We start from the raw sequence: 11,765 nt of genomic DNA, 5'->3' as shown, positions 1-11,765 counted from the left end.
ATGGTCTATAAGGCCCGTCTGGGTGGTGTGGCCACGCTGCAGAATACAATGCCGTCGAAACAGTGGGCGTGGTCATGGGGGGCACGGGTGGGCTAGGTGCCCGATACGCATAATGAGGGGGTCTCTGGTCCATCAATACCTGCGAACAAATGCAGACAAATTAATTAGAATATGTTTTTTTAATATATTTTTAATGAACATACTAAAGAACAGCGAAATTTATACAATTAATAAAAATTTGTATTCAGTACAAGCGAATTGTACAAGCAATATATATATCAGTCAAGTGTATTGAGTTCAAGCTAATTATACTCACAACAAATACATCAATCATTGTATCACGGGAGCTTCAATAGGATCTACGTCGGGCCTGTCGTACTCGAATTCGTCATTCGTATCTGGTAGGTCAGCAGTGGCTAGTACGAGCGGTACGCACTCATGGTAGGTTGTACCATCCTCATTACTCCCATCCCCCTGTCCAACGTCGTACACGTTGCGCGGTTTGGTCCTAACCGCACAAACCCAATTTGGGTTCCTTCCATCTTCTACGTAGAATACTTGATCCACCTGAGATGTAAGCACGTACGGCTCGTCCTGAATCTGTTCTCCCCTGTGGACGAGGTGATTGAAGTTGACAAACACTAGGCCATACTCGTCTATTGTGAATCCTCTGTCCATTGTGGGGTCTGCCCAATTGCACTTAAATAAGACGTACGTAGTCCTGTCATAGTACTCGACCTCAAATATATCGGTTAACTGTCCGTAGTACGTTTCGCCTTCAACGGTAGGAACACAGACGCCGCTATTCTGAGTCCTCCTTCCCACATCATGAGCAAGCGTGCGAAATAATTTTCCATTTACCACGTACCTGTTGTACTTCACCGCTGTCTCCTTTAGCCCTCTACAACGCATAACCAACTTGTGGCCCAATTCCTCCCTACGTTGATCGTCCAGGCCATCGACCTATGTTTTAATTACAAATAGTAAACATCACATTGGGTTATAATCCTGAACCCGCATAAATTTATCCAATTTAAAATTTACAACTATTTCCTTACATATGCACGGTACCATTCGCAGAACTGCTCATGATGTTGTGCTTCAATAAGAGCCTCCGTAATGCGACCCCTAGTGCATGATCGCCTAAGCGCGTCTTTGTGCATCCTACATTCAGCGTATACAATTATGTAATAATTGTTATTAATACTTTTACTCGAATTCTGCTAAATATAAGGTTAGGACTACTTACGTCCGCAAATTGTGAAACTCTTCAGAGTTGAACACAATATAACGATGAATCTGGTGCATTATCAACCGGTTCATGGTAACACGCGTGCCCGCTCCCTTGGATCCATCAGGATTCCTCTGAGGTCTGTTGTGGAATGTTGGTGCGTTATTCAGATACCTTGAACAGAACGTTACCAGCTCGGTCGCTATGTACCCCTCCGCAATGCACCCCTCAGGAGCTGCTTTATTGCGCACATTATTTTTGAAATTCCCCAGACTCCTGGTTTAAACACATACACGACAATTTAATTGTCGTCAATTAGGATTACAATTAAATAAAAATATTTATTTACATATTACGCCGAATTTTACCTCTCTGCCGGGTACATCCATCTATACTGCACGGGTCCGCCTAGTCTACACTCGCGCACAAGATGCACAACCAAGTGGACCATGCTGGTAAAAAACCCTGGAGGGAATATCTGTTCTAGCTTGCACAAAGTGATACAGACGTCACCCTGCAGTCGGTCCATATCTTCTTGTGATAGCTTTGTTGAGCATATGCCTCTAAAAAATGCAGAAATCTCCACAAGAGGTCTAACCACTTTATCAGGCAATGACTTACGCAGTGCAATTGGAAGAAGCTGTTGCATCAGTATGTGGCTATCATGGCTCTTCAAGCCAGAAATTGTACGGTCCTTGAGCCGAACACATCGTGAAATGTTCGAAGCGTATCCGTCCGGGACCCTAACATTTCGAAGAACCTTCAGAAAATTTTCTTTGTCCTCTCTAGACATTGTGTGACAGGCAGCGGGAATATACGTTTTACCGTTGGCGGCCGTGAACGGATGCAACTTAGGTCTCAACCCCATTTCCTGCAAGTCCAGCCGAGCTGCCAAGTTGTCCTTCGTTTTCCCTTTTATATCCAAAATAGTGCCAAGTATATTGTCCATGACATTTTTCTCTATGTGCATAACATCAAGATTGTGCCGAAGCAAATTGTCTTTCCAATACGGCAATCTGAAAAATATACTTTTCTTCTTCCATATAACATCGGAACTCCCTGCACCCTTCTTCCGCTTCTTCCGTTTCTTCTTCTTACCCGCGGTCTCATCTCCAAACGCAACTCCGTCCAACTGTTGGAGAACCTCGTATCCGCATGGCACAATCGGTGCGCTGGCAAATTCTTCGGTACCGTCAAATGTCCTCCTGTTAAGCCGCCACAGATGTTCAGGCGGCAGATATCTCCTGTGCCCCATATAGCAAAATTTGCACCCGTTCTTTAAGCGTATAGAACGCGTCGATTGCATACAGCAAGGACATGCCTTCGCACCCCTGTTAGGCCAACCTGATAAATCTGCATACGCTGGCAAGTCGTTTATCGTCCACATCAACTGAGATCGCATAATAAAATTTTCCTTCTTTGAAGCATCGAATGTTCGTACCCCTACATTCCACAGTTCCACCAACTCATCAATCAATGGCTGAAGGTAAACATCAATATCCATACCTGGTGAGCTCGGTCCAGGGATAACCAAGGAAAGGATGAAGGACGACTGTTTCATGCACATCCAAGGTGGCAAATTGTACGGCACAAGCATTACGGGCCATGTGCTGTGAGATGTGCTCATGTTCCCAAATGGATTAAATCCATCTGCTGTCAAACCAAGCCGGACGTTTCTACTCTCTGCCATAAAATTTGGATGTAAAATGTCGAACGATCTCCATGCCTCACCGTCGGCCGGGTGCCTCAATACGCCATCCCTAGTGCGGCCTTCTGCATGCCATCTCATATGGGGCGCAGTATGCTCAGACATGAATAACCTCTGCAACCGTGGGATGAGTGGAAACCACCTCAAGATCTTCACCGGGCGTTTTTTTCTCGCTGATATGATCTCACCATCATCATCTACATGTGTATCAGCCCTCCACTTAGACTCTCCACATACGGTACATGAATCTAATTCTTTATTGTCTTTCCAGAATAACATACAGTCGTTACGGCACGCCGGAATCTTCTCATACCCCAGACCCATGCCACTTAGGAACTTCTTCGCCTCGTACGTGTTATCTGGCAATGCCTCATCGCAAGGAGGCAACAACTGATTGATGAATTCCAGAATGTCTGAAAAAATCTTGTTACTAATACCTCCAACGCACTTCAAGTTGTACATGTGTACAGTAGCACTCAATTTACTGTGCTTTGTACCAGGGTGAAGGGGCTTCTCGGCAGTCTTTAACAGCTCTTGGTACTTCAATGCGTCCTCGCACGACGTATCTTCATCAACTTGTTGCGGAAGAGTACTTGCGGCTTCAGGAACATCGTGCACGCCGAAGGCGTCACGCAACATGGCGTGCATGTTATCATCCTGTTCCACAGCGACACCCTCCTGTTCTGTGACTTCACCATGTTCAGTGCTATGGTCAGCGGCCTCTGTGCCACTGTGATAACTCGAACACTGACCAGGAATAGCGGATCCAGTCGTAGTCTCACCGTGCATATACCACAAATGGTATCCCGGATTCATCCCCCGACCTCCAGTCAGGTGGGCAAGAACGTAATCAGGAGTGTGACGCTGGTTATTTCGACAATACTTGCATGGGCAGTAAATTTTTCCATCGACGGCCGTACAGTTACGAACGGCAAATGTCACAAACGCCCTACACCCGTCGTTATACGTTGTCGTACCCCTAGGTGCTGACATCCAAGACTTGTCCATATTCCTCTGTATAGGGTTAAGAGGACAAGACAAATCATACGTCAAACAAATAAACGTGTAAAAAAGTTGAGCATGTCACGCAACATGGGGTGTACGAATTTATTTCCCTTTTAAAGGGTTTATGGTTAGAGTTTAGGGTTTTAGTTTTTTTGTTAGAGTTTAGGGTTTAGGGTTTATGGTTTTTTAGGGTTTAGGGTTAGGGTTTGTAAGGGTTTAGGGTTTAGGGTTTAGGGTTAGGGTTTGTTAGGGTTTAGGAGGGTTTATGTTTTTTTTTTTTTTTAGGGTTTAGGGTTAGGGTTTAGGGTTTAGGGTTTAGGGTTAGGGTTAGGGTATAAATTTATAAAGTGTAAGATTTTTTTTTTTTTAAAGGGTTTAGGGTTAGGGTTTGTTAGGGTTTATGGTTAGGCTTTTTTTTTTTAAAAAAAAAAAAAGTGTAGGATTTTGTTTTTTTTTTTCTTTTCTTTTCTTAAGGGTTTAGGGTTAGGGTTTGTAAGGGATTAGGGTTTAGGGTTAGGGTTTGTTAGGGTTTAGGAGGGTTTAGGTTTTTTTTTTTTTTTTTAGGGTTTAGGGTTAGGGTTAGGGTATAAATTTAGAAAGTGTAGGATTTTTTTTTTTTTTTAAAGGGTTTAGGGTTAGGGTTTGTTAGGGTTTAGGGTTAGGGTTTGTTAGGGTTAGGGTTTAGGGTTAGGGTTAGGTTATAAATTTAGAAAGTGTAGGATTTTTTTTTTTTAAAGGGTTTAGGGTTAGGGTTTGTTAGGGTTTAGGGTTAGGGTTTGTTAGGGTTAGGGTTTAGGGTTAGGGTTAGGGTATAAATTTAGAAAGTGTAGGATTTTTTTTTTTTAAAGGGTTTAGGGTTAGGGTTTGTTAGGGTTTAGGGTTAGGGTTTGTTAGGGTTTAGGGTTAGGGTTTGTTAGGGTTAGGGTTTAGGGTTAGGGTTAGGGTATAAATTTAGAAAGTGTAGGATTTTTTTTTTTTTTTTTAAAGGGTTTAGGGTTAGGGTTTGTTAGGGTTAGGGTTTAGGGTTAGGGTTAGGGTATAAATTTAGAAAGTGTAGGATTTTTTTTTTTTAAAGGGTTTAGGGTTAGGGTTTGTTAGGGTTTAGGGTTAGGGTTTGTTAGGGTTAGGGTTAGGGTATAAATTTAGAAAGTGTAGGATTTTTTTTTTTTTTTTTAAAGGGTTTAGGGTTAGGGTTTGTTAGGGTTAGGGTTAGGGTATAAATTTAGAAAGTGTAGGATTTTTTTTTTTTAAAGGGTTTAGGGTTAGGGTTTGTTAGGGTTTAGGGTTAGGGTTTGTTAGGGTTAGGGTTAGGGTATAAATTTAGAAAGTGTAGGATTTTTTTTTTTAAAGGGTTTAGGGTTAGGGTTTGTTAGGGTTTAGGGTTAGGGTTTGTTAGGGTTAGGGTTTAGGGTTAGGGTTAGGGTATAAATTTAGAAAGTGTAGGATTTTTTTTTTTTAAAGGGTTTAGGGTTAGGGTTTGTTAGGGTTTAGGGTTAGGGTTTGTTAGGGTTAGGGTTAGGGTATAAATTTAGAAAGTGTAGGATTTTTTTTTTTTTTTTTAAAGGGTTTAGGGTTAGGGTTTGTTAGGGTTAGGGTTAGGGTATAAATTTAGAAAGTGTAGGATTTTTTTTTTTTAAAGGGTTTAGGGTTAGGGTTTGTTAGGGTTTAGGGTTAGGGTTTGTTAGGGTTAGGGTTAGGGTATAAATTTAGAAAGTGTAGGATTTTTTTTTTTAAAGGGTTTAGGGTTAGGGTTTGTTAGGGTTTAGGGTTAGGGTTTGTTAGGGTTAGGGTTTAGGGTTAGGGTTAGGGTATAAATTTAGAAAGTGTAGGATTTTTTTTTTTTAAAGGGTTTAGGGTTAGGGTTTGTTAGGGTTTAGGGTTAGGGTTTGTTAGGGTTAGGGTTAGGGTATAAATTTAGAAAGTGTAGGATTTTTTTTTTTTAAAGGGTTTAGGGTTAGGGTTTGTTAGGGTTTAGGGTTAGGGTTTGTTAGGGTTAGGGTTTAGGGTTAGGGTTAGGGTATAAATTTAGAAAGTGTAGGATTTTTTTTTTTTAAAGGGTTTAGGGTTAGGGTTTGTTAGGGTTTAGGGTTAGGGTTTGTTAGGGTTTAGGGTTAGGGTTTGTTAGGGTTTAGGGTTAGGGTTTGTTAGGGTTAGGGTTAGGGTATAAATTTAGAAAGTGTAGGATTTTTTTTTTTTTTTAAAGGGTTTAGGGTTAGGGTTTGTTAGGGTTTAGGGTTAGGGTTTGTTAGGGTTAGGGTTAGGGTATAAATTTAGAAAGTGTAGGATTTTTTTTTTTTTTTTTTAAGGGTTTAGGGTTAGGGTTTGTTAGGGTTAGGGTTTAGGGTTAGGGTTAGGGTATAAATTTAGAAAGTGTAGGATTTTTTTTTTTTAAAGGGTTTAGGGTTAGGGTTTGTTAGGGTTTAGGGTTAGGGTTTGTTAGGGTTAGGGTTAGGGTATAAATTTAGAAAGTGTAGGATTTTTTTTTTTTTTTTTAAAGGGTTTAGGGTTAGGGTTTGTTAGGGTTAGGGTATAAATTTAGAAAGTGTAGGATTTTTTTTTTTATTTTTTAAAGGGTTTAGGGTTAGGGTATAAATTTAGAAAGTGTAGGATTTTTTTTTTTTTAAAGGGTTTAGGGTTAGGGTTTGTTAGGGTTTAGGGTATAAATTTAGAAAGTGTAGGATTTTTTTTTTGTTAGGGTTTAGGATATAGGGTTCGTTATGGTTTAAGGTTAGGGTTTGGTTATAGAAAATGTAGGAATTTTTTTTTTTTTTAAAGGATCTAGGATTAGGGTTTAGGGTTTAGGGTTTTTGTTTCTTAGGGTTTAGGGTTTAAGGTTAGGATTTTTGTTTTTAGTGTTAGGAATTTTTTTTTTAGAAAGTGTAGGAAATTTCCTTTTTAAGGGTTTAAGGTTAGGATTTTTGTTTTTAGTGTTAGGGTTTCTTTTTTTAGAAAGTGTAGGATAATTTTTTTTTTTTAAGGTTTAGGGTTTAGGGTTTAAGGATAGGACTTTTGTTTTTAGTGTTAGGGTTTCTTTTTTTAGAAAGTGTATGATATTTTTTTTTACGCTTTAGGGTTTAGGGTTTGTTAGGGTTTAGGGTTTAGGGTTTAAGGTTTAGGGTTAGGGTTTTTAAGTGTAGGAATTTTTTTTTTAGGGTTTACGATTTAGGGTTTAGAGTTTAGGGTAAGGGTTTTTTTTAAGAACGTGTAGGATTCAAAGTTTATTTAAGGGTTTATTATTGTGTTGGTTTTATGGTTATGATTTGAAGATATAAAGTTTAGGGTTGGAGTTTAAGTATTTCTTAAAAAGTAGACGGTCAATTTTAATATTTTTTCTTTTTTTATTCAAACCCATTTTATTGGTTGTTCCCATTTATTATTTTCAAAAGTGTCATCGTTGGTTTAAACGTTAAACTAATATCGGACATTGTTTGATTTTGTTTGACTAACAAAAAAACATTGTAATCCATAATAACACATTCAAAATATATATATATATATATAACCTCTCAAATAAAAAATTAGGATAGGAAAAATTAAAAACATAAAAAACACAACATGGCAAAAAAGAACATGGCTTTCAAAAAAATAAAAATACATATAACACTAAATGACACAAAAATACAAACGCCTACACAATTTCTAAATATCAAATCTGTACTAACACAAAAATACATGCAGCATTGTTAAAAAAAAAAACACAAACTATAGCAAAAATGAAATACCTACTCCAAGAAAACCCCCCCAAAAAAAAAAAAAAAAAACAGTAATTTAAGCTTACACTGATTCAGCAAAATTGAAAAAATAAAATATAACACAGTCCAAAAATTATTACAATTATCAATCAAGAACAAATGTCCAAATTATTACAATAAAAATTATTACAATATATATTCAATCAGTATTTCATTTACATGTTGAAAAAAAAAATGAAATACAAATTTAAGGGGAAATTACTCACTGTCGACGGTAGGTTGTGGATTTAGGGCTCCTTCTTTATATATATACCTGCATATTCGGATATACATTATGGAGAAAGGAAAAAAAAGTTAGCAAATGTATATATATATAACACTAAATTTATCTGCAATATATATTAAGAGCAGTACCGGCGACTGAACAGAGAGAGAGAGAGAGAGAGCCACTGACCCGACCGGAGGAAAGGGAACCGACGGCCTAGCCAACCCCTGCCGGAGGGACGTCCCAGTAGAGAGAGAAAGAGAGAGAAAGAGAGAGACAGAGAGAGAGAGACAGAGAGAGAGAGACAGAGAGAGAGAGAGAGCGAGAGAGCTAGAGGGAATCGGTGAGAGAGAGACAGTCGGTGAGAGGGAGACGTGACGACGCCGGAGCTCACCACACCGGCCGGCTGAGCTCGCCGGAGAGACAGAGAGAGAGAGAGAAGAAATGAGAGAGAGAGAGAGAGAGAGAGCGAGAGAGAAGAAATGGGTAGCTTCCTCTGGAAGCTACCCATTTCTTATATATAAATATAAGTATATAATTTATATAATATAATATATATTTATATTATTAATTAGTTTTACGTATATAATATATAATGTTTGGCCAGGTGGCGCGCGGGAGAATTCCCGCGCGGCATCCGGCCAAACAGTTGGAGACGTGTTTATAAATACACGTCTCCACATGCTATATATATTTAATATTTAATATATATATATATATATTTTATATATATATATATATATATATATATCTATTTTATATATATATCTATTTTATATATATATATATATATATATATATATATATATATATCTATTTTATATAAACCCATGCAACCCTAAGTTCATGCAATGCATGTACTGCATGTACATGCACTGCATGAACTCATGTTAATTATTATTATTATTTTTTTGGGTCTACATATATGCTTCACAAAGTTGGTTTAATTATGCATATAGTACAATATGTCAATTTAGGGTTAGGGTTAACGTACTTATAAGTACACCATATATATATATATATATATATAACTCATCATATAAACCCTAATCATAAGTGTATGTATTTTGTATAGCAAACAACCATAACCCTAACTGTATGTACTATATATAGAAAAAAACCCTAACCCTAAAATACACGTCCCCCATAGTAGAAATTGTATTTAATTTAAAAAGTAATAAATATATCTATATATATAATAAAAAATAATTATATATAGAAATAAATATATTATTTAAAAAATAATAATTTAATGGTCCAAAAAATTAAACTATAACTCTAAGTGTATATACTATATATAGCTATAAACTATAACCTTAAGGGTACGTACTATACTAAAACCTAAAACCATAAAAAATAAAAACTAAAACCTAACCATAAAATTAAACTCTAACCCTAAGTGCTAGACTATATATAGCTATAAACTCTAATCATGAGGGTACGTACTATATCTAGTCATAAACCCTAACCCTAATCCTCTATCCAAAAGTATATAATATATATATATATATATATATATATATATATATATATATAGCTATAAAACTAAACCCTAAGTAAATGTACTATAACTATAACTATAACTATAACTATATATATATATCGGAACAATCTAATTTTGAACTGCTCATGATTTAACATATATATATATATATATACTTAAAAGTGTACAATAATGACACGTGAAAAATATATTGACATTATTATTCATTAAACGTAAAATCAATAAAATTATAACACATAGCCCTAAGTGTATATATTATATATACCTATAAACCCTAAAACCCAAACCCTAAGTGTATATACTATATATATCGATAAACCATAATCCTAAGTATATATACTATATATAGGTATAAACCCTAGCCCTAAGTGTATATACTATATGCTATAAACCCTAACCCTAAGGGTATGTACTATATATAGCCATAAATTTACGAGGGACTAAACTATAAGTATTTAATTCATTATGTAGCGCAGAACTCTAAAAATAATTGCATTTACTATATATAGACATAAATAAAAAGGTTACTGTATATAGTTTCTAAACCGTTTACATGCATGCATATCTATATATATAGTATTAATTATAGGTTTTTTAACTTTGTTATGTTTAATTTTTTTTTTTTTTTGGTTTCTAAACGTAGATGGTGTACAAAACTAAACCCTAATTTAAACTATTTAGTTTAATTATATATTTAGCATCAAATTTGTATAATTATGCATATAGTACAATATGTAAATTAGGTTAGGGTTTACGTGCTTAATAGTATACTATATATATATATAAATAAGGAACCTAAAAAGTATAAATTCCAACCAACAAATTTACATATAGCATATAGTACAATATGTAAATTAGGTTAGGGTACTCTACACCGTATTTTTGGATTAGATTTGTATGATTAATAATGTAAGGAGTTTTTTTTTTGATTTTTTTTTTTAAATAATTAATACAACACAGAATTTTTTTTTTTAATATATATTTGGCGAATTAATAAATTTTTGACACGTGTATTAATACACGTGTCCATTTGGACACGCATATGAAATACACGTGTCCAAATGGACGCGTGTATTCCATATGCGTGTCCAAATGGACACGTGTATTAATACAGGTGTCCATTTGGACACGCATATGGAATACACGTGTCCAATTGGACGCGTGTCTATATACACGCGTCCAAAATGGACACGTGTATTCCATATGCGTGTCCAAATGGACACGTGTATTAATACACGTGTCCATTTGGACACGTGTATTAATACACGTGTCCATTTGGACACGTATATGAAATACACATGTCCAAATGGACACGTGTATTGCATATGCGTGTCCAAATGGACACGTGTATGTCATACACGTGTCCATTTTGGACGGCTTCACAAATTGACACGTGTCTAAAATGACACGTGTCAATTTGGACGCGTGTCTACAGTAACGGGTACTGTAGACACGCGTCAAAATGAAGGTGTTTTTGTAGTGATATTTCCTTGCACGTAAAATATATATATATATTTTGGATGAACTAAAACATTTTATAACCAAACACTTCAATTACAATTTACTTCGGTCAAAACTAGAAACTCTCCCAACAACAGGGAACAACACAAACACTACACAGGAAAGCTATAACCTACAACAGAAAACAACACCCGACTAAAACAGAGAACATCAAAGCACAAGGTTACAAGTACTTCCAAATCTGAACAAGACGAACAGACATAGCCGACCGCTCAATCTTCCTCCTAAACATGAGTCTACTCCTAACTTCCCACTGAATTTGAGCAACAAGAGCTTCTTCTGTCCCTAGAGTGTTCCCATGACATAAATCATTTCTCGATCTCCACAATTGATAAACAACAGCCGTCAAACAAATTTTACAGAGTAGAACTTGCAAACCACAACCTTTTAGTGTACACCATCGCACAATATCATCACATTCGATACACAACTTCTGAACCAAACACACAGACATCAAGTGTCTCCATATTCTCCTGCAGAAATTGCGAAGGAAGAAAAGATGAGCTATGGATTCTTGTGCCCCATAACAGAACCTGCAAAGCGTATTACCCTCAAACCCCCACCAGCACATCCAATCCTTTGTAACAAGAGCGGCCCTGAAAACAAGCCACAGGATAAATGCATGTCGTGGGATAGCCAAGGGAAACCAGACAACATGACACCAAGAGACCTCCGGGAACTTGGTCCTAAGGCAGTTCAGGTTTCAGAGCAAGAGTAGACCCCCCTTTTTGACTTCGAAACTGGAGTATCCCTATCACCAATATCAACATCAAACAACCTACTCTGGATCTCCACAAGGAGATCTAACTGAGTAGGAGGCCATGTCCAATGCCCGTCAA

At 36.8% G+C, this 11,765-nt stretch overlaps 1 protein-coding gene across 1 annotated transcript; it reads right to left on the bottom strand.

Moving 5' to 3' along the window:
* Positions 1–8,526, bottom strand: LOC133872502 (uncharacterized). Its single transcript, XM_062310016.1, has 7 exons — positions 8,091–8,526; positions 7,903–7,949; positions 1,600–3,953; positions 1,250–1,507; positions 1,059–1,164; positions 317–963; positions 1–139 (listed from the first exon to the last, which is right to left on the bottom strand). The coding sequence occupies exons 3-6, from the start codon at positions 3,945–3,947 to the stop codon at positions 331–333; spliced, it is 3,345 nt and encodes a 1,114-aa protein (XP_062166000.1). The 5' UTR covers positions 3,948–3,953; positions 7,903–7,949; positions 8,091–8,526; the 3' UTR covers positions 1–139; positions 317–330.
* Between the last annotated feature and the right edge of the window lie 3,239 nt (positions 8,527–11,765).

The sequence above is a fragment of the Alnus glutinosa genome, chromosome 7 (genome assembly GCF_958979055.1).
Source record: "Alnus glutinosa chromosome 7, dhAlnGlut1.1, whole genome shotgun sequence".
Lineage (NCBI taxonomy): Eukaryota > Viridiplantae > Streptophyta > Magnoliopsida > Fagales > Betulaceae > Alnus > Alnus glutinosa.
Note: the sequence above shows the minus strand (reverse complement) of the source record. Positions and strands in the feature narration are given on the sequence as shown.

Coding starts and splice junctions, on each gene's coding strand:
- LOC133872502 (XM_062310016.1), bottom strand. CDS start 3,947: ATGGACAAGTCTTGGATGTCAGCACCTAGGGGTACGACAACGTATAAC. Junction 1,508..1,599: donor TGGATGTACCCGGCAGAGAG/GTAAAATTCGGC, acceptor TGTTTAAACCAG/GAGTCTGGGGAATTTCAAAA. Junction 964..1,058: donor GCGAATGGTACCGTGCATAT/GTAAGGAAATAG, acceptor ATTAAAACATAG/GTCGATGGCCTGGACGATCA.